Below are 23209 nucleotides of genomic sequence, written 5' to 3' on the forward strand. Positions count from 1 at the left end.
CCTTGTTGTCAGATGGGCGGGGCCACTGGATGTGCTTCCCTTTGCTCCCCAGACACCCTTCTGTCCATCAGCCTGTGTGTGGCTGATGTCAGTTCCTCCTCTAGGGGGCGCTTGCCAAGGAAGACAGAAACTTGAACACTGCAGCACCCTGACCTTCTGCAAAATCAGTCCTTCTGCTACCACATTCTCTGTATGAGCAAAGACAGGCGTTTGCGCACCAGCACCCAGAAAATGTTCAGATGCAAACCATGTGTCTGTTCCCTAGACACTCAGTTAAGGGATATGTCTGTCTATGTATCACTGATAGTTTTAACTTAAGTAAAACCAAAGGTAGGTCTAACTCATTTTTAATGAAGTTGATTGTTTTGTCAAATGAATTAAATAGAAAAAAAAAACTATAAGGGCTGGAGAGATGGCTCAGATGGGCACTGTTCTTACAGAGGAACCAAATTTAGTTCCTAGTCATATCAAGAAGTTCACAACTATCTACAACTCCAGCTCCAAGGTGTCCTACATGTCTTATCCCCATGGTCACCAGCACTTACATATAAACATGCATGTGCACACACATGCACACCCACCCACCCACACATCTACAGGCATGCATATGCATGTACACACATGCACACACATGCATGCACAAATGCATCCACTCACACATGCAAACGAGAATACACACATGCATGAGCACATACTCAAACACACATAATTTGAAAATAAAACAGAGAAGTAAAAACGCAAACAGTAAAACATCCTCCAACGTAACGAAACCAAAGAAAACCACAAATAAAGAATATCACATTAAGAAATAGGAGCAGGCTGCTATAGCTCAAAAACAGAGTGCTTTCTTAGCGCCCACAAATACCTTGATTCCATCTTTATATCAGAAATGAGGCAGGAATAATTTTTTATCTTTATCAGGTAGCACATACCGGTAACTCAGCATTCAAAAGTTCAGCTTGGGCTATATAATAATGCCCTGTTTCAAGCAATAACATTAGCTAAACACAAAAAGAAAGACAAGGCAGTAAAATGCCCCAGAATTTACTTCTAATGGTGTACCATCCAAAACTATGTTTTTGTTACCCAAAGACACTCAAAGGACAACCACATTTCAATGGAAACAATTATTGGTCCTTTGGAATGTTATTAATGTCTTTGATTTATTGGTTGCCACTTTGGAGTCAGCCACTCCAAACCTCACCCATGCCAGGGATATGCTATACCACTAAGCCATACCTGTGGCATCCACATGCCCTCCTCAGACTTCTGGTTTTCCTGACAATCAGCATGACTTTCTATGTGTGCATATGTGTGTGTGTGTGTGTGTGTGTGTGTGTGTGTGTGTGTGTGTGTGTGTGAGTACATGTTGTCTTTCCCTTCCGTGCCCACACCCTGTCTTTCAGAAGACTATGATAGGATCACAGCTCATCTCCTTCTCATATACAGCAGGATACAAGAAAATTAAAGTAGAGAACAAAACAAAAACAGGAAATTACTAGTGGTGGTTCTGATAACCAAGCAGCAGCCACCAGAGGTATGACAATGCCCAATCAGAAGAGGTGCCTATCTTTGATCGTCAAATACAAGTTGAGAATGAGATTTACAGATGTAGCAAGTTTTGAAAAAAAATGAAGAGACAGGGTGTGAAGATAAAAAAAAGACCATCACACAAATTCCAAAGCCTCCTGGATGCCGGTCCATGTCAATAGTGAGGTGAGAGGCTCCTTGGTTCACACTGGTCTCTTAAACCAGACTGTTCATCTTGTTAAGGAGCAGGATGCAGAGTCTGGCGCTGATGCCTAGGCACACATTCATGCTAGAGGAAGAGTTCTACCTCACTTTTATATCCAATTCTGCACTTGTCCCAAAGGCAGGAAGTGATTTAACTGTCCTGCACTTAGAGCAAGGGCCACAGCCAAGGAATTCAGTGAGTAGAGGATGTGGTGTGTTTTCAGGTGCCTGCGAAACCCACATTTCCCAAGCGTGCTTCAGGGAACAACAGGCTCCTGAGGTACTCTGCCAACACCAGGGCTGATGCCAGACTCCAGCTGGGACCGCACCTGCCCTGTCCCCTCCTGGAGACTCAGAGACACACCTGGATCCCAAGACAGCCTACAGAACAAGACCTAGTTCACCTCTGCCTAAGTGTCATTGACCAACCAATGCCTCCTGCAGCTGTTGGAGTCACTGAGCAGCATTCTGAAAACCCCTCCTCTCGGTAGCTGTGGCACACAGGCTGCTGGGAACTTGCAAATTTTTTTTGAGAGTAAAGGGGTGGTCTTCTGGCAAGCACAGTGTACAAGGCTTGGCAGCTGTGTGGAAGATAGTCGTTGAGCCTAAACGTGAAGTAGTGGGTAAGATCAGACAGGCCTATTCCCTCAATTCCTCATTTACCAGGAAAGCTGTCAGCTGGCAAACGGTAAATCGTGGTTTAGCCTCCCCCCACTTACAGACTCCTCTGTGTCCTTCCTACACAAAGAATTTAAAGTAGAGCCCAGACACATCCATTCCCAATCTTCTGCCAGGGCCTTCAGCTCACCTAGGGAATCTGATTCAACAGGGAGGTATCCGTGAATCAGCAGCCTCTCTGTTCGATGGCTCCATCTCCATTCCCTCCTACCTTTTTATGGAGCCGTCTGGGGAAGGCATTCCCAGGCTACCTATGCTGGTTCCTCTTTACAAAGCTTACATGAAGCATCCTGCCTTCCTGGCCTCTGACTAGAGTCAGACTCAGCCTCTTTCAGCAGCAAGTCAGATCCTGGAGGCTCAGGGGCTGTGTCTCTGAGATCTTACTAAGCATGATTAGAAAGATCTCAGAGAGATCGATCGATCGGCGCTCTTTGGCTGCAGGGGCATCTGAAACGTGGGGGAAGGAGAAGGAAGAGAGGAAGCAGAATCAAAGGCAGAACTGTTTCTTTTTTATCAGGAAAATGAAGCAAAGGAGGCAGATGTGAAAGGAAAATAGTCTTCAAATGGCAAGAAGTCAATGCCTAAATCCAGGGCAGCAGGCACCCCCAGGCAGGGAGTAGCCTGTGCTTCCCCCACAGCTTCTGAGCCCCAGCAGGGCAGCTCCTGTAGAACTTTAGTTCAGCAACAATCAGGCCAAACATTAATTACAGAATTAAATATGTGTTAATCACCAAAGACTTGACAATTTGTGTTTTAAGGAGCCATAATTAACCTTCAATTAGCTGTATTCTGTGCAGGTTGCTATTGTACCTGCAGAATGCTCTCCCATAAATAGTACGTGCTACCCAAACTGACTGCTGCAGAGGATGGCCTCGTTCTGAGAAAACATGCTTCCCAGCTCTGTCCACCAAAGACCGTATTACGGGAGGACAGTGAACAATAAACCATGCCCAAGAGGACCAATAAGGTTTAACCAGAGCATGCAGCAGATGGGGCTAGGCTGATGCAAAATTTCCACCACCTTACAACTGTACATTCCAGACCCTGGCCGAGATGAAAGACAACTCTGTATTTTGCAGCCAATTCCAAATGAGAAATGGGTACTCTTGACAGAGTCCCTGGAGCTGCAGGGAAAAGAGGAATCTAATGAGCCTGGCACCATCCCCATCTGCGTTCTAAGGAACAGTCCATCAACACAGAGTCAAATGCCCCAAATATGGCAGAATTCAATGGGAGGAAGCCTTGGACTCCTGGAGAACATTAGTCCAGAAATATTCAGATAAGAAACAAGGGTGCAGGAGGATGGATCAGTAGAAAAATGTTTGTCACTGAGATCTAAAATGTGAGTCTGATCCCCAGGACTCTGTGGTGGAAGGGGAGAACTGGATCCCCAAAACTGTTCTCTGATCTCTACACATACATCTTCCTTCCCTCCCCTCCCCCTCTGCCTCCCCCTCCCTCTCTCTCTCATACACACACACACACACAACCACACATACACAGACACACAACCACACACACACTCCCATGTACACACACACAATATTTTTGTTTCACTCAATATCTCAGAAAGGATTTGTTTCTGGGTTCCATATCCATACAACATCCTTTGAAATGCCAGTGAACACACTTGGGGAACCCCTGAGCAGGTAAGGTGCCCCACTCTGCCTTCTCATCAATGATGGCATCGATGAGCATCGATGGTGGCTTCGGAGCTGTAACCTAGCCTGAGTGGTTTTTGCTTTCATTTTCACACTGCACTGTCTTCACACTTGGGCTGCAATCACTTGCTGAGCCTTGCACGCTAGCAGGCCTGATGCTAACAGCTAATCGGCCTCACCCAAGTTTGTGTTCTTTAACTAGATGTTAGCACTGCCCAGTGTGTAGTTAAATGGGAAATCCTTTTGAACAATTCATGTATCTACTGTGGGCTGGTGATGTAGCTCATAGGGGAAACTTCATGGCTATCATACCAGATCCTGGGTACACGCCACAGCACCACAGAACAAGCACAGACTAACAATAACCCCCCCCATTTTACAAGTGTCAGAATTATCCAAGAAACTCTCATATGAATATATATTTTAATACTGTTTCACAAATATGTAAGCCTTATGTCACTTTCTGTGATCTGGATAAACATGGCAGCTGTGTTAGGATGCAGAGGTTGTGTTGAGGGAGAGCTGACGCCTGTCTCCTTGACAGAAGCTCTCAAGAGCACCGTCTGCTTTAAATACTACTGTCTTCAGCTTTCAGGCCCAGAAGTAACAGCTTTGTGTGCTGATAATACATCTTGTGGATATAGCTTCTCATGCACTGGGTTCCCCCACCAAAAGTATCATATGCATGTACAATACCACAGCTTCTTCAATATTTTGGAATTAGAACCATTAGTCATGCACAAATCACATTCACATCATCTGTGTGGTAGAGAACAATATAGAGAAAATTATATGGATTTTTCCATCCAAAGAGGATGACCCTCCATCACGATTCATATTTGTGAAAGTATCAAGAGATGACCACCATCTCGCCTATGTGTGCTGGTCTGCAGCCCATGGAAGCCCTACCTCGGGCAGTTCCAAATGGCCATTGTCCTGTGTCTTATCTATGTGACCACTGCTTTGGACAAGGAAATAGAAAGGAGCTTGTGCTGGGTGGTGGTTTCCCTTAATTCCATCTCTATGGATATGCTGTCTCTTTCCCTGCAAGGAGACAAGATAATCCAAGTCTCTAGGGTAGTTTTCAGGCTGATAGTTCCATGTTTAGCTACGTTTCTGCTGAGTTCTCCTGTATCATCTTGGATGTGCTATTTATCAAGTATTGTCTGTTGGTATTAGGGCATTAGCTTCAGGTCTTTGTTGTACCTCATCAGAAAAAGGGGAAACTGGGAGGGAGTGCTAATAGCCACACTTGCTTTTGAGATGCCAAATGTTAATGCATTAAGGAATTTCTTTTGAGCTTTCAACTCAAAGTATGTCATGATCCTTACAAAACAGTCAATGCTATGTACTGACCACATCACCAAGACCTGTGCCCCACATATAACAGTGAAGTGCTAATTGCTACTATCAGAAGGTGGGACCTTCTTGAAGGGGTCAGGTCACAAGGATGCTGTCCCCATGATGGAATTAATGCCCTTAGGGGAAAAGGCATCTGACCTTGGATTTCCCACACTTCCAAAATTTGAGAAGGCAATGTCTATGTTTAAGCCACCCAGCTGACAGTATTGTGTTGCTGTGGCTCAGTAGACTAAGCAAAGTCATGGCCTGCATAAACCTTGAAGCTATGAGAATCAGGTTCCGATCTTAGTTGGTAAACCATGCAATAACATGGGAGAGAGGGAGGATGGAAGGCTTCGGAGTTTGGGTGGCATCCACAATCAGGAAGGCAAAGTATTTTAACAGCCATTAGTTGCTCAAGAAAATGCATTGAAAATGGCAATAGCTCATATTCCCATTCCCACTGTCCCCAGTTCCCCGACAAAATCTATTCTATTTCCCCTCTCCTATCCCTGAGAGGCCTGCTCTTTTCTGAAGGGAAATAGAGGAGGAATGATCTGGGGGAGAGAAGTGGGACTGGAAGGAGCAGAGAGAGGGGAAAGTCTGGTTGGTATTTAATCTACCAGAGAAGAAGACATGAAAAAAATTAAGAAAAAATATGGCAATATCCTGATCAGTAGAACCACCTAGGACACTGTGGTGGAGTAATTCCTTTGATGAGCCTAGTTTCCTAAGATTGCTCATGAATTAAGCCATGCATTGTATATGTATGGCTCTTTAATAACATACAAAAAGAGGCTAAACAGAAATTCTAGTCTTGATTGTAGTCGATGTCATACCAAATTATGTTGAAAGGCCTTATGAGATTTTTCTTTCTTTCGAGCTCTCTCTCTCTCTCTCTCTCTCTCTCTCTCTCTCTCTCTCTCTCTCTCTCTCTCTCTCTCTCTCTCTGATTTAGGGGAGCACAATCAGGCAGAAGTGAAGGAAAGGCGGACAAGGATGAGCAGGTATGCACTGACCCCGTGCAGTATGTTCCTTGGCCTGAGCTGGGGATGAGCCTACAGTGGGCTCTACAGGATGGAGGAGGGATACATGCTGAGACAAGGCCTTCCTGCTCTGACTAGGTCCCACAGCCAAACTTTAACACAGAGAGACATTAGCTATCCACCATGTGAACACCCTGAACATCCTCAACACCCAGACAGCCTTTGCTTGTTGCTTCTTCAGAGAGAAGAAAACTTTGCCCCAAAGGCCACATTTTAAAATTATATTGCTGACTGATCATAGTATATTTATATTATAATAAGGTATTCATTAGTTAGGATGTGTTCCTTCTTGAGAAAAAAACCTATTTTTTATAAGTTAAAAAAAAACAAAACAAAACAAAACAGTAAATGGGAATGGAGAAAATTTACAGTATGATAGTACAGAAAGGAAAGACTTGTTATAGAGTTAGCTCGGGAGAGGCCACATAGGGAGCTGCCACACTTCATACATTCGTTTATAACACCCTTGGTCTTTATTAGATCTTTTTAATATAAAAATAAAATTAAATATGTTGCTTTATGTCTGCTTTATTAGCAGGCCAAGAAAAGTTTAAATATGTCACTAAGTAATCCTTTATAAGATTTTTTTTCCTTTTAGAATATTTTATGTGTATGAGTGCTTTGTCTACATGTATGTATACCATAAGCCTGGTACTCAGGGAGGTCAGAGGAGTCCATCAGATCCTCTGGAGTGGGGAAGGGTAGATGGTTGTGCATACCATGTGGGTGCTGGAAACCAGGTTCAAGTCTCTGCGAGAGAAGCTGTTCGCTGCTGAACCGTCTCTCCATACCATGATGTAAGCTACTGCATTTTTTTTTTTTACTTAAAACAACTTAAACAGTGATAAACAAACTTGAATTATGTTTCTCTTTCACACCCATAACTATAGAGCACACTTCAGAAGATCATACTTACTGTGGCATTCAAAATTTCCTTACACATTCTCTGATGTTACTGAGATAAAGGCAACTTACAATGATAGAAATTAGAAGATGACTTAAAACAATGAAATGTCAAAAAAAAAGCCTGTACCTGGTAAAAGTTGGGCCAGAACGTGCTGATGGCCAGCTCTGCCCTGTGCCACGTGCGGGTGGGGTCTCCGGTTACGTTCCAGATGGGATTCCCCAGTGGTCCATTATTCACCTTCACATAGACATTGAGCAGCCCGGGAGCAGCATTACTCTTGCTGGATACAAAGTAGTGAAAGTCGATGCAGTGGGTGTCGTTTTCCTTAAGCTGAGGCAGGAGCAGGTGAGCTCTCTGGCCTTCTGGTTTCCCAGAAGTGTTGACCAGCATGAAGGAGCCTGTGGGAACAAAAGCAGAGCGTCAAAACCCAAAACAGTTTTTTTTTTTTGGAGGGGGGGGTGTGGGGGTACCCTCTGAAAAGCCACAAACATTTCTATGCATTAGCAACGTAATCAATTACACGTTTCACTTATGATTAAAATAAGCCACCTTTATCTTTTAGAGAGGGTGTGTGTTTCTACATCACACAGGCTGGCCTTAGACTCATGAACATCCTTTCTCAGTGTCCTGGGTGCTGAGATTATGAGCACATGCCACCACAGTTGGCTTGCTTAAAACTTCAGGCTCGTTCGTCCCTTTTCGGTGTGTAATCTTATGTCTCTATCAACCCCTAATGTATTAATAGGATCAATGAAGAAACATACCCTGGATATTACTGCACTAAACCTGATAGATAAGAAGCACGAGATAGGGTATTTACACACCCGCCAGGGTCGATCTGGTAGCAAGTGGCCAATAGTAGTTGTTTGTATTCTAGTCAAACCTCACACTATTAAAGTTACCTGGCTTCTCAGTCACACCGGCCCCATTTCATGTGTCCCTTGGTCACATGTGACTACTTGCTTCTGCACTGGACAAGCTAGGCATAAAGCAGCCTCATTCCCTTCAAAGTCTGCACAGGACAACACTAACCTATTTATACCACGATTCGACAACCATGATCAAGCTATAAACAACATACAGAGCACTAGAAGAGATGGCCATACACTGTGATTCCTAAAACCAGACAAGAAGGCTATCTTTAACAGAATACTGTAATAACCAAGCTAAAAACATAAGCATAGATAACATTTTATATTATATCTTAATAACATGCTAATATGTAATAAATATGTAGTCATATGTATATAAATATTATAGTGTATATTATCTTTATATTTATTGAAATATTATATTATAGACTACTGTTAAAAGATCACATAATGGTGTATGTGTATTCACAGTTGTTAGAGCCTTAGATCCCTGTATGGTGTCAACCAGTTATAATACCAGTGTAAGCTAGAATGGGGTCTTGGTTCTGACACTGTCTTATTCATGCATTCAGAGGATGAAGGGCAAGATCAGAAGTCTAAGTCTAAGTCTAAGTCTTCGAGTTTGCAGTCCATTACTCCAATAACCTGTTCACAACCCAAACAAGCACAGATAGCACAAACCCTGCCAAAAACCCAAGAGGGAGGAACAACAGGAGAACAAAGATCAAGGGTGGATCTCATACCTATCAGAGAAGGGCTCTGTTTGCAATAGATTTTAAACTATGGACGGACCTCAAGTATGATTTTAAAAAGACTCGAAAGTAGGAAGCCATGGCACTAGGAAGTGACAGCACCTGCCTGTGGCTCCAGCTGCTCAGGAGGCTCAAGGCAGGAGAATTGCTGGAGACCAGGATCTCGAGGCCATTGAGGGCAATGTAACAAGCTAGTATTTCCAAAGAGAAAGCAAAGACAAGGAAAAAGCATACTCTGTGTGTGTGTGTGTGTGTGTGTGTGTGTGTGTGTGTAGTATGTGTGGTATGTATGTGTATGCCGTGTGTGTGTTTGTGTGTATGTATTTGGTATGTATGTGGTATATGGGATGTGTGTATATGTGTGTGGTGTGTATGTATATGTGTAGTGTGTGTATGTGTGGTATATATATGTGTAGTGTAAGAATGTGTAGTGTGTGTATGTGTGGTGTATATGTGTCTTGTGTATGTATGTGTGGTATATGTGTATGTGGTGTGTGTGTGTGGTCTGTGTGTATGTGTGGTATGTATGTGTGGTATGTGTGTATGTGCATTGTGTGTGTGGTGTATGGGGGTGTATGTGTTTGTAATGTGTGTGATGTCTGTGTGTATATGTGGTCTGTATATATGTGTGGTGTATGGTATATTTATGTGTATATATGGTTTGGTATATGGTTTGTGTGCATGTGTATGGTGTGTGGTGTGAGTATGTACGTTGGGGTATGTGTCTGTGTGTAGTGTGTGTGGTATGTGTGTGTGTTGTGTTGTGTGGTATGTGTGTGGTGTATAGTGTGTGTGTGTGTGTGGTGTATGGTGTGTATGTGTGTGTATGTGTGTGTGTGGTGTATGGTGTGTATGTGTGTGTATGTGTGTGTATGTGTGTGTGTGTGGTGTATGGTGTGTATGTGTGTGTGTGTGGTGTATGGTGTGTATGTGTGTGTATGTGTGTGTATGTGTGTGTGTGTGGTATATGGTGTGTATGTGTGTGTATGTGTGTGTGTGTGGTGTATGGTGTGTATGTGTGTGTATGTGTGTGTGGTATGTGTGTGTATAACAATAAGGAAGAAAAGCTCATGAATGAATTGAGAGAGAAGGTGGGACATGAGAGGAGATAGAGGGGAGAGAGTGAGGCAGAAATTTTACAAAGTATGAAACTCTTATGTATGGAAATCTTAGAATATTTTAAAACCCCATCATTCTAGAAGCAGCTTGTAGAAGCCTCATGCTGTCTGGCTCCTTTGTGCCTATGACAAGAATGATGTCCTCACCGGGTAATTCACAGGGCATGTAGCCCCTCCTGCCATTACTACACAGCCATCTAGAATGCAAGGCTGCCTACAGACAGCACCACAGTGCCTGTGTGTAGGGCTGGGGAATACCCGATATCCCAAGTATCCATGCTCATGGTGGGAGCCTATCTCTGATATCCTCAGAGGAACTACTAGATTCAAGTGATTCCTTACAGTCCTTTCTCTTTTTATCCCTGTTTCCTTTAGAAGGTCGGTTCTCTTTGGTGACAAGATATGCTTCTTAAAAACAGATTAGAATAGTGATCCCCATAACATAGCAGCACCTCCAGTTCCTTGTTTCCAGGACAATCAATATGTCCTGAAAACACACACACACACACACACACACACACACACACACGTTCTTCATACTCACACAACTCTGATGTAGACAGAGGCAAATTTCTCAACTAGAGGCAAATCTGAAGTGATACATTGTATCTTTAAATCCAGTTAATGTCCTGATGAGAGGCCCCATCTTGCCTGCATATGGAAGAATAAGACCAAACTTCACGGTGTCAGGATACATCCCTCCTACTTGATGAATCTGTCCTGGAAACCTTTAAGAGCAGAGTAAAAGCCTGCTCCCTTCCTGCACAGTAAAACTGGGGGAATAACTGTGGGGCAAGGCAAATGCTAGTTCCCATCTCTAAGTGGGCAGGAAGAAGTCTCCACTTGAAAAGAAAGGTTCAGGGTCCTTCAACAGAGGGAATGAGCTGCAGCCCTAGAGTTTAGGGTGAAGGAGGTGAGTCTGTTCCATGGAGACCAGCGTGTTTACAAGAGGTGTCCCTGGTTTTCAGTATTTATCTGTCTACAAAGCTGCACACGTCTGGGGTGATCTGTCTCAACCCTGTGTTTCAACACACAGTTTCATAGAAATGGTAGCCAACGTTTCAAGCATTGTGCATTGTGTTGGTAGAACATCTGCATGCACAGTTATCCTCTGTGATTCTGCCTCACCCTCAGGACACACTCATTCCCACTCACGGCTCAGTCATGGGCAAACTGTTCTTATTCTGTATAGTCTTGGAACAAGTCAGTCCACTGACATGGACAACCAACATTTTCTGTAAGGAAAAGTCTTGGTGTGAGCTTCTGAGGGGGCCTTGTCTCTCTGCAGCTCCTATAACTAACAGTGAATGCACTCAAAGGTTCTCCGGACAAAGCTCGCCACCACCTTCCCTGATGACCGAACTGTGGTGGCTTTTTTTCCTCTCACTGTCCTAAACAAGGAGCATCTCTGACCATCATCTGTGTCTGGTTTCCCCTGCTCCTAGTCTTATCTTTATTCACTTAAATGGTAACTTGTGAATCATCCATTTTTATTAGAAAAATACTAGTGTTGCAATATTACCACCCAACTGGTTTGAACCTTATGCCCTGGAGAAAGTAATTTTCATTTTCAGAGTATGGCCATCAGGACTCAACTGCACTTTCAAGTATGAAAGGTGACTTTCATGTGCACATCTGTGTTTCCTGACAGCAATGCACCCTACATAGACAGCTGATGGGTTTACAGAATCCAGGGGGAGAGCTTGTGTTCAGCAGAGTCTAGTAGCCTAAAGACTGCAGGAAAGTCATGGCCATGTATAGAAGGACCCCAGAAGGGGGAAAGAGATGCCCATTAGTTGTTTAAATGTATCACAGTGCTATGAAAGCAAAGTCAACTCACCTACCAATGTCTAAAGAACCAACTTGCGCAATTCTCGAGTATTGTCTGTTTGAAAAAGTAACCCTATATACCGAATGTTTATTTTCCACTTCTACTTCAATGTTTTGACTGACAGGAGATGTGTTTTCAAAGGGTAATTGGGTCTCCCTGTGAAGTCCCTCAAATTCCCTTCCCCCACAAAAGGCACTCCAACCAGGCTAATAAGTAAAGGCAGCCATAACTCAAATTAACACAGAGACTCTGTTTGTGTTCTGGGAACAATCCATCCTTAAGTCACAAATACATAAGCAAAAGATGTGATATTTCAGACAAATGAAATGAGCGACACCCAAGGAGGTCAGCGTCAAATGGAGCAAGTCTTTAGATACAGACACAGAAGGTTTTGAGGAATAATTACCTTGGTTTCCCCCAAAGAAGCTCTTTCTGAGAGCATGCCATGTTCCCATTCTCAAATCTCTGGGTGAATTAAATTTAGCTTAATCATATCCATCAGCACACAGCCCTGATTAGACTATCTTCAGGCATTGTTTGTGACGGCAGCGGTAGCTGTGCTAGACTACTTATTCCTCCCCAACCCATCATTAAAATCTGCACTTGTGTGGGGGAGATTCTAGCTCGGGGAACAAAGCTGGGCAAACTGAGAACTCTCATCAAACAGGGGAGACACCATCCAAGTAATATAAGAGGAGACATGGCCCACGCTACTCAGTGCACACAGGCAGACACGGAAACAGCCATTACAAAGCAAGCTTTGTAAAATCTTATTCCAGCAAAAGACAGATTGGGTCATCCCTTCTCATCAGGCACTGCGCCTTCCCTTTTTCCTCTACAAGCTTGCCTTCAATTTTGTGAATTTGGGGGGGGGGGGAAACTCCCACAAAACAAAATAAAAAAAAAAAACCTCCAAAACATGTTTACAGTTCTGCTGTTATCATTCTCACGGACTTTAGTGGGCAGGGCAGTCTGGGCTGAAGACTCTTAGAGACAATCAGTGGCAAACTGAACTCCAGCAGCAATGGTCAAGCCATCTACAAGGAGCAGTATCCCTAGGAATTCCCAAACGTCAGTGCGTCTCAGCAAAACTTAGACAAGACGCCATAAACATGAGTTGTTAAATAAGTGGGAATGAAGAAGACATGCAAAATATAAACTGGATTTGTTTTTACTCGCTGAATGGAACATAAAATTCTTCTCTCTGATCCCATGAACATGTCCTCAAAAGTATTGTCACTTTCTGGGATGGCTGTAGACCAGGATCTAAAGTGTAGGCCAGCTCCGAGACGCATGGCTCCCACAGAAGGAGTGGTTAAACGTGGCAACTAAAGGTCAGTGCGATACTGAGCCCAGGGGCTGTCTACGTAGCCCATTCTAGCACATAATGAGACCCCTGGATCCTGCAGCCCTTAGACAAATGGCAAGTTCTTTGCAGAGAGCCAATGTAAACCCTACGTGTGCTTTACACCAGCTCTGGGTGACCTGCCACACCTAATATAGCATAATTAAGTCTTATCCTCTGCAGCTTTTGGGAATAGTGACATGAAAAAGTCTAGGCAAGTTCTTGACAGATATTTTCAAATACGTTGACTCTGTGAAAATAGAAGACTCTGGTCTGTAGCAGGCTGACTACATTTTTGCTTCATAATAGATGGGCAAAAAAAAAATGTGGTAAATCTATTTGGCTTTTGTACTCAAAAGAGTTCTCAAAGCCAACTGTTTCCGACATAGAAGGTGCTGGGGAAGACAAGGAAGATTGGGAGGACAAAGAAAAGACAGAGATATCAACACGGTGGCTGGAAGGCCTTCAGAGGCCCTCAATAGAGAAAAGAACTGGATTCCTTGCCAGAAGAGAACATGCATACAGCAGACCACAGCACATAAGAATGAATATTCAGGGGGACAAGGCAGAGAGGATAATTGCACCTGCATATGCCTGGGCCTAGTGCTGTTCAAAATTGACCTCAATACATCTCCAAATACAGACCCCAAAGAAACAGAGCTTGGGAGGCTATGTACAAGTATAACAACAGTCTTCAAATGATTTGACTATAATTTCCAGTTCAAAACATGCTAAGCACTGCAATCCACCATCCATGTAGGATGTTGGTTACACATGCACATACAGACATACAACGTTCATGGAGATATCTGTCACTTCCATGTGTGGTTTCTATTCAAATGGTTTTCAATTCGCTGTCTAAATAAATTCATGCTTGGCTGCAACCCCCAATCAAGTCACAACTGCCGAAATGGTTTCAGACCAAACTGCAACTCCTCCTGGTTACCTGGTCCCAAAGACATTAAGGACACAAGCTTTTCAAGCTGTCCTTTAGGGTCTCACTTCCTCTCTGAAGTGTCAAACACCCAGATGTGTGCTTCCTCCTCCTCCCTTAGGCAGTATAGCCAAGACTGCCAATAGGCCCTCTCTGATGACTCTGCAGACTTCAAACACTGGAGGAAAAGAATCAGTGAGCTGAAGGAGCTAAGGTCTGAAGGGCAGAATCTCCTGGAGAGCAGCCAGCAGCACTCCCGCTCCCAAGGCAGAGCACCCTGGAAGCTGAGCAAAGCCCTGTCTTCACAGCCTGTTTCGTGTTTGGCACACCATACACCATGTGCCCTTCTCAAGCTGCTGCCTGCTATACGCCCTTTGCAAGTATTCATCCTCCCACAAACATGAAATATTTTCTTTTTCAGCCACCAGGAAACAAAACATGAATATAAAATTTCTCCATTCAGCCAAATACATACAAAAATCCCCTCCGCCTTTTTTTGTATTCTTAACAGTTATTGACCCAAACCACTGACCACTGGTTAATTATATGCTGTGTGTGTGTGTGTGTGTGTGTGTGTGTGTGTGTGTGTTCGTGCATGAGCAATGGTTTCTGGGTAGCACTGTCAACAGGTGGTGGGAAATTTACTAGGCAGGATCTGATGAGGTCCTACGGTCATTGGAGGGGACTGTGAGACTTGGGTCTCTTCCCTTCTTTCCACACCTCCTGACAGTCAGAAAAGTGGTTTTGTCCAGCCACTTGTTTGATGCACAATATAATTCCTTGCTCAGAGGGATGGAGCCATCTCATAGAGTGACATGTCCAAAACCATGAACCTATGTAAACCTTTCCTGTTTATAAGGTGTACCAGAGGAATCTGTTACAGTATCGAAAAGCTGACTGGCACAGTGGCATCCAGTTAACAAGCAGAATGCCTGCACCTCGTGCCTGAAGACATTTGCTGTAATACTAAATACTTCAGAGTTTAGTGATTCATAGGACATCCAGATGGATCTTTTTGTTGAGCTGAACACAGGACTTCTTTGACCATCCCCAGCCTCTTTCAGCCACAAGACTCTGCTGAGCAGTTGGTGTGTGTTAGGCATTTTGAGGAGAACGAAACCTGTCTATCCGTCAACAACCGGTCACCCCAGTGGAGACCCATGGTTTAAGTGTTTCATCTTAAGTGTTTCACCACAGAGAGCGTCTGCAGAATCATAGAGGCACGTGGACAATCTCCCAAGCTTGCCAATATTTACATATACGGGAGATGAAATAGCTGCACAGAATCCTAGATTTAGGGCCATCGGTCACTCTATAAAAGGAATCTGCAAGGCAGGAGGTTATCATACCATATCATAGAGCAACCTTTAAGAGGTTCGAGGGAAGGGAGGGAGCCCTGGAAATCCCATGCAGACAAGCAACATCTTTTATGGGAGAAGTGAGGCTTGAATGAGAACTAGATTGGATTTTATTGTCATTTAGACAGACTGCTTCAGTGACTTAGCTGGAAAAAATACTAGGTGTGTACTTTATAATTTATATGTGTGAAAACAAAGCCCAAGTAAAACAAACAAAACCTTTAAACTCTCTAAGGAAGCTAATGACTGTATCTCAGGCATGAGCCTCCAGTACAACAATCGAGCTCTGACAGGCAGGCTATTTAGAACGTTCGCAGCAACAGGCTGCTTAATTTCCCATATGTCAAGCACCGTATTGATTGACATTCTTAGAAGCTAGTTCTCTTTTTGTTCTAAATCTCAAAATGACACAAACCATCCCAATAGAAGATACCACTTATTTCCCCAAATCAATGTTGATTCAGAGACTCCATCCTTCCGTCCCTTCCCCCTCTCTTTCCCTTCTTCTTTCCTCCTTCCCCTTTCCTACCCTCCTCTCCTCTTCTTCCTTCCTTCCTTCCTTCTTCCCTTCCCTTCCCCTCCCATCTCCTTCCCTTCTTTCCTTTCATCTTTCCTTCTTCCTTCCTTTCTTTGTCTTTCCTTCCTTCCTCCTTCCCTTCTCTTCCCCTCTCACTCCTTTCCTTCTTCCTTCCTTTTTTCTTCCCTTCTTCCTTACTTCCTCCCTCCTCCCTTCTTTTTCCTTCCCTTCCTTTCCCTTCCCCTCCCCTTCTCCCTTCCTTCTTCCTTCTTTCCCTTCCCCTCTCTTTCCTCCTTCCTTCCTTCCTTTTTGTGAAATATAGGTCTTATGGCCATCTACCACCTAACACATGACTCCCCTTAAGAAATAACTACACAACAGGCTTTTATGTACAACACAGACCAAACCTAAAAATTTAACAGATGTGCTATCTTTGACATTTCTGGCTTGACAAACACTGATAATGGTACTCAGTAAGTAGCTCTCCTAAGAATGACAAAAAAAAAAAAAAAAAAATCTACCCACATCCCAGTGCAAAGCTCATATGTCCACAAAGAGGAAGATGAGGGATATTTCGTTAGCCTGGCTCAGGACAAACACAGTGATTTGCAAAGCTTGATCAAAGGGCAAGCAGAACCCAGCAACGTGAGTGAGGTAGGGTAGTAAATGGCTGTGATTCTAGCGCTCAAGAGTTGCAAGCAGGGAGACCTGAAGTTCAAGGTCATCCTCTACTACATCATGAGTTCAAGGCCAGGTTAAGCTAGATGAGACTCCGACCCATTCCTATTCTCCCAATCCCATCAAAAACAGGAGGAAAACAAAAACAAAAACTAAGGACCACTTTAACATTACTAGATGAAATTAAACCACCTTTCATGTTAAAACTAGCAATACATTTAATCTATAAGTAATAAAAAACAGCCTAGAACTTAAGGAATCTTTTAAATTAATAAGAGACAGAATCAAGACACTAATAAATGATTAGTAAATTATGTTAAGAAACAACTGGTGTTAATAGAAATACAATTATGACTAAGACACTGGGGGCAATATTGTTCTTCATCAATATACCGAAATGTTTACATTATAGCAAATGCTAGGTATAACTTTAACATGAATATATATTTATAAAATGTAAAGATTTCAATGCCAGGTGTCTGCAACTTGCTGCAGAAGGGATCAAGGAAGGAACTGAGGACAATGCTTTTGACATTCCAGCCATAGACACCTAGACACCTAGACACTCAGCAACTCAGCCCTTTTTTGAGTCGACAGTGTGTACCAGCTCTGTGACTGTAGGAAAGTCCTTCCCAACTTGAATTTATAAAATTGAAGCAAGCAAAGAATACATCCCGTGCTGGTGAGATACTGTGGGGAGGCACCAAGAGGCCTCAAGAGCTCTTTGCATCATCTAGTGCAGAGTAAAAATGTACAGTTTGGCCTTGTTCCTGTGTGTTCGTGTTTGCTTAAAAATCTAAATGTGTTTGAAAAGGAGAAGCCATCTTTACAAGAGCAAGGAGAGCCTAGGACAGCACTTCTCAACCTGTGGGTCATGACCTCCTTTCACAGGGGTTACATATCAGCTATCCTGTATATTAAATATTTACATTATGATTCAGAACAGTAGCAATGAAATAATTTTATACTTGGGGGGGGATCACCACAAGATGAGGAATTGTATTAAAGGGTGGAAGTTCTAGGAAGGCTGAGAACCACCGTCCTAAAGAGAAACACATCCGCCATTTCTTTCAGCTATTATGAAGCCTACGAAAACATCAATCCTCAAGAAATTCGAACTTCTCCAGGAGTCTCGTAGGAGGAGAAGATATAGGCCAAAGCTTGGTGCTAGCCAGAGAAGGAATTTGTTTCTGGGAAGAGATTTCCAGCAGTTCTCACAATTTACCAGACCACTTGCAGGGAAGATGGGAGTCAAGATAAGTATGAATTGGTGATGGGCAAAATGACATCATGTACCCAGACTAGGACTTGTTAGCTATACATGTCTTCCCTCTCTATTCCTAAATGCTGGGCTGGAGACATGGTCCAGTTACATGGGTCTTTCAGAAAACCAGAGTTTGGTTGCCAACACAAAACTCAGCAGGCTCACAACCACCTGTACCTCCAGCTCCAGGGACTCAGACATCTTCTGGTCTCCATGGGTACCCATACACATGTGTGTGTTAATGCACAAAGATACACAAGCATTCAAATAAGTATAAATAAGTATTTTTAGAAAAATACACAACACACAAAAAATCTAAACCTTACTTCCAGGATGGCTTGGAAGGGGGGGGGGCTCTTTATTTGTTGATTTTTTTTTCAATGTAGCCAGATTGAATAAATCTTTCACTATTAGTTGTTTCTTTAATTAGCCTGTGGAGGACAGGTGGCCAAGCCTAGCATGTTAGGGCTGGCAAGCCCAGGACCCTAACAATGCAGGAACAGATGGGACAGCTGAGTACCTACTTCAAGGCCATTTCTCACCCATGAACTTATGAGTGTCAATGAAGTTGTAATTATATAGGTCCCTATCATCCAGCGTTATTCAGCCTAGCAGGGTTGGGAAAACAAACTAAACATCCTATATTTAGATGTCTCTTCCATATTTAAGCATCAACCTTAAATTTAAATAATCATTCTAGATGTAACTTAGGAAAAAGTCTCCTACTGTGATTTCAATACTGAAGTGTTGCCAAGTCTGTTGAATTTTAACTGTATATGCGTTTTGTTACAGGAGTAAGATTCCTTAATAGCAAGTGGTGATGGAGAAAGCTCTTGATTACACTCACAAAGCTAATTATTAAGAACTTTCACGCGGTAAAGAGGTCGATACAGTGTTGCGATCTGTTAGCGCCATGTAAAGCACTGATTATTTCTACTGAAGCCTGCCTTGAAAAATCCAATGCGTATCCAGCCTTTGGCTCCATTTTGAGGATGAAGGATGACTCTACATGTTAGGTGGCCACATGGATGGCACCGCCCACCCAGTACTACCTGCATGACACGGATAGATGGCACAGTGGCTCAGTCCTGAGGCTTACAAGACAACAGGTGGTAGAAGATCTGGGTGATGATGTCTATGAGATCCATACAGCTACAATCTCTGATCATGAACATATGGGACCCTGCAGTAATCATAGCTTATATGTTAATAAAGTTCTTTGAAAGAGCCATTATCAGCTGAATGGTGGATCATTTCTATCACTGAGGATGTATTATAGAGAGCTAGTGTGGTGTCTCTAGGGTCAGAAAACAGAACGCAATTCATAAAACAGATTTGGAAGTCTAACTTGATACAAACTCTTTAGATCACCTAATATGAGTTTATCATCTATACATATTGCTTGTATTATGTAGAAGACACGCGTCCATGTAAACAGAGCAACAGCACAAGGGGAGGAAAGGAGATTGGAGAGAGAGAGATCCTACAACTTTAGCTACCTGGACTAGGGGTGCTAAAGCTGGGGCTTTGGGATTCAGGACTACCCACTTGATATCCGCTTGGATACACTGTAACATGTGTAACATTTTAGATTCCGAGTGAAGGAGATTCTGAGTGAAGTTTGGAGTTCTTTGCTGCTCAGGCTTTCTACCTCCGGGAACTAAAGGAAACTAAATGGCCGATCCAGGTTTACAGCTTCAAAGCAGATCTGCAGCTACATTTCTGTATCTCTCCACTTGAAGATAGGAAGCAGAGCTACTTTTATTGAAACCATTACTTTGTTATTGTTGTTGTTGTTTTTTTTAAACCAACTCTGAAGAAACATCTATTCCTAATCAAGTCAGAGATTTCATTAGACGTAAATTCTAGGAAAGAAAATGATGGAGCCACACCCCCTCCATCTTCGGCATGTATGACTTTTCTCTTTAGCTGAAGGTCACACATGCTGTCATGTTTAGCTACTTTATGGTTTCCATTTTGACCTCTTTCAGTTCAGTCCGTCCTTGCCTGGTAGCAAACAGACCCACATGCAAAGCAGGGGTGCCACATAGGGAAGTCCTACTGATTATGACCCAGGAGAGTGAGGAGCTACACAGCCGGGGGGTGGGAGGTGGGCTTGAGAACTCTTCCCTGTTAACATGTATGTCCCGACTTGCTGGTGTAAAAATAGGAGTAGGAATAATAATATTAGAATGAACAGTTTCAAACAAAAACTAGCCCCTTCTTCCTGATATTCCAACACATACAAACCTAGACAACAGAGAAAGCAGAATATTTCCACTAACACCATTATCACACACATATAAATCCATATTCATTTTGAAAGTAGTCTCCTATTCTTTTCTCAGAGAACAATACTTTGTCTAGTCCCCCACCAGTAACAAGCTGTGGACTATCCTCCTCCAAGCCGTGGACACGAAGACCCAGCTAGATATTTTAGTTTATTTTTATTTTTATTTTATTTATTTATTTATTTTTTGTTCACTGTTTTGAGACAGGGTCTGGAGATACAGCCCAGTCTGGCTTGTAAAGGCAAGACATCCTGCTTCAGCCTTGCGAATGCTAAGATTATACAGTATCTAGTCATCAGGTGGACATTTTAAATTAATACCTGCTACTAGCCGGCATACCCTAATAGCTACCCATAAAACACAATGGTGTTTTTTACTTCTGTAGAATAGAATCCTGGGAGTTAGGTCTCCGTGTTTCTAATTGTATAGTGTTTTATTTCATTAATATAGAGAATTGTTGCAAACATGAAAGCAGTAAGTTCTCACTCATTAAACAGAGTGGTCTCTGGGTTATAGGAAGTATACCTTAGTGAGCAGGCTCCTGAATGGAGACCAGATTCTGAGCCCAGAAGTAGCTGCCTTCTGTCCCTGTCTATTCCAACTGCAGCAGACATCATGACTTGCTCTGTATAGTCCTTGCTCCTTGATGTTGTTGTCAAGGGAACATCTATTGGAGCAGTTGGGGAGCTCTGCCCACGTGCAGCTCACTCCACTGAGCACTTCCTGGATATTTTCGGGCCTCTTCAGTGACCCATTGGGAAGAAAATTACTATCACTCCACATTCAGAAGTATTTTTAAAAATGCTAGCCTGGAGTCACATTGAAAACTAGATTTTTTTTTTAAACCTGGTCCCATTAGTTCTAGAGCAAGTGTTTTAACTATATGCACAGAAAGTCAAGATTTCCTAGTTTTTCCAGAATTAGATAACCAGCTACCTGTGGTCATAAACACTATAGAGAAAATCCAAAGTGGCAAAATAGCAATGCAAAATGTCCCCAAAATGATAAGGATCAACTTCAGTTTTCAATTACCACTCTAAAACAAACAAAGAACCCTCACTATATTCTCAAATTACACACACACACACACTCAAAACAAAAATTAAAGTCCATGGTGCTTTCGATGATGGTATGAAGCCAGAATTATTTCTATTATTTTCTCTGACGTTAACAGAAGAATGGGTGACAGAATGCAAGATCAAGAATCAAGATCTTGATCAAGATCAAGAATAATAAAATCTACTTCTCTGAAAACTGCCACGGTACACTGAAAATCATGAAATTTCAGTAGGACATAGAATACAGTATAAACAATTAAAGCCGCCCTGGGGGTCTCTGCAGAAGCCCAGAGCACACTGTCGACTCTCGCTGCCTCCCAATGCGATAAAATGATACCATCACGCTTGCTCATGGGGTTTTACTTTGAAAATGTGATTTAAAGTCAAATTATTCAAAACAGATGTCCAGTTCCCTTAGCTTACACAACCCTGGTGAGGAGAAACATTATTTAGTAAGTACTAAACGACCATGGGGATCAAGACTGGGGAGTTACGGAGGCACCTCATGTGTTGAGCACCTGGCCGGAAGACCCAGGAGACTCATCATGGCACTCACCATTGCACAACTTACACCTTTCTTGTTGTTGACAATGAAATATAAAGAAATATAATCGACAGAAGAACAACAACCACCTTGGTAGTTATAGTCAAGGATAAGTTTTCTTTCTTTTAAAGTATTCATGATTAACTGATACAAGTTAGTGCTTCTAACCCAGGTCAAGAGACAAACACTATGCACACATAGATATATTAAGATGTGTGAAGCAAAATGAAAATATGTACGGCATACTCTCATGTTACTTTCTGTTAACATGTAGGGAGAATAACCTGCAAAAACAAATGCTTGGTAGTCACGGGCAGTGAAACTAGCAAACTCAGGAAGATGGGGGTCAGAATTTGGAGTTACAAATTTGGGATTTTGTGTCTGAATAAATACTAAGGCACTGGGCATTGCTGGTATCCAAAATGACTCTTAGCCCAAATGACAGAGGAAAATGGAAACTGTATATTATGGTTACCAAATCTTACCTGACACCGAAGAAAAAGAGTATATTTTATAATTCCCTATCTCCAATCTTAAACATCATGAGGTATATGGCAGGCACTTAAATTGTTTATTAAATTAACTAGGATGAAGTATTATAAACAAATAAATTGATAAGGGATTTATAAAATCACTTTACATTTCTTACTAGCAGAAACTTCCACTCTTCTTCTTTATAGAAATACTCTAGAAAGAGCAAACCAGATATTCTACAAACAGTTCCAAATTACATGCTAACTCTCTGGGGAAGGCATCCAAGGCTTCACCAGTCTACAATTACACCCTCATCTTGATCACGTCTCACATCTACGTCCCACACCATTTGCCATCCCTGTGCAACGGGCTCTGTGCACTGTGTCAAGGAGCCAAAGTTGTATAAGACTCAAGTCTTAGTCCTATTCAAGCCCCACAACATAGGAAAGTAATGATACAGCCACAGAGCAGTGGCAAAGACCTCCTAACAGACGTGTGTGTGTGTGGGGGGGGGGGGCACAGAACAAGGATCTGTGAAAGCCAGCTCAGGGAGATGGGTCCTGATACAGGCTCCTTAGTGCACATCTGACCTGTCTCTTAGGATGAATAAGCAGCTGTGAAGGACAGCAGCTGGAGGGTCAGCATTCCTTCATTGTATTAGCACTCAGGAGGCTACTGTACGAGAGTGCTGATACTGGCATGGGAAAAATAGCCCTGGCCCTCTAAGAGTTACCAATTCAATAGGGTAAGCAACCCAGTGATCTAGTAAATATGGTACCAAGTCACAGATAATGTGGTTCAGGAAC

At 42.7% G+C, this 23209-nt stretch overlaps 1 protein-coding gene across 7 annotated transcripts in view; it reads right to left on the reverse strand.

Annotated features, from left to right (window-relative positions):
- Positions 1–23209, reverse strand: part of Ptprm (protein tyrosine phosphatase receptor type M) — a 682149-nt gene that overhangs the window by 416674 nt on the left and 242266 nt on the right. For all 7 annotated transcript variants that reach the window (XM_029470946.1, XM_029470944.1, XM_029470943.1 and 4 more), the window contains exon 3: positions 7494–7765. In XM_029470946.1, coding sequence (XP_029326806.1) covers positions 7494–7765 — 272 coding nt within the window. The remainder of the gene's footprint in view (positions 1–7493; positions 7766–23209) is intronic.

The sequence above is a fragment of the Mus caroli genome, chromosome 17 (assembly GCF_900094665.2).
Source record: "Mus caroli chromosome 17, CAROLI_EIJ_v1.1, whole genome shotgun sequence".
Taxonomy (NCBI): domain Eukaryota; kingdom Metazoa; phylum Chordata; class Mammalia; order Rodentia; family Muridae; genus Mus; species Mus caroli.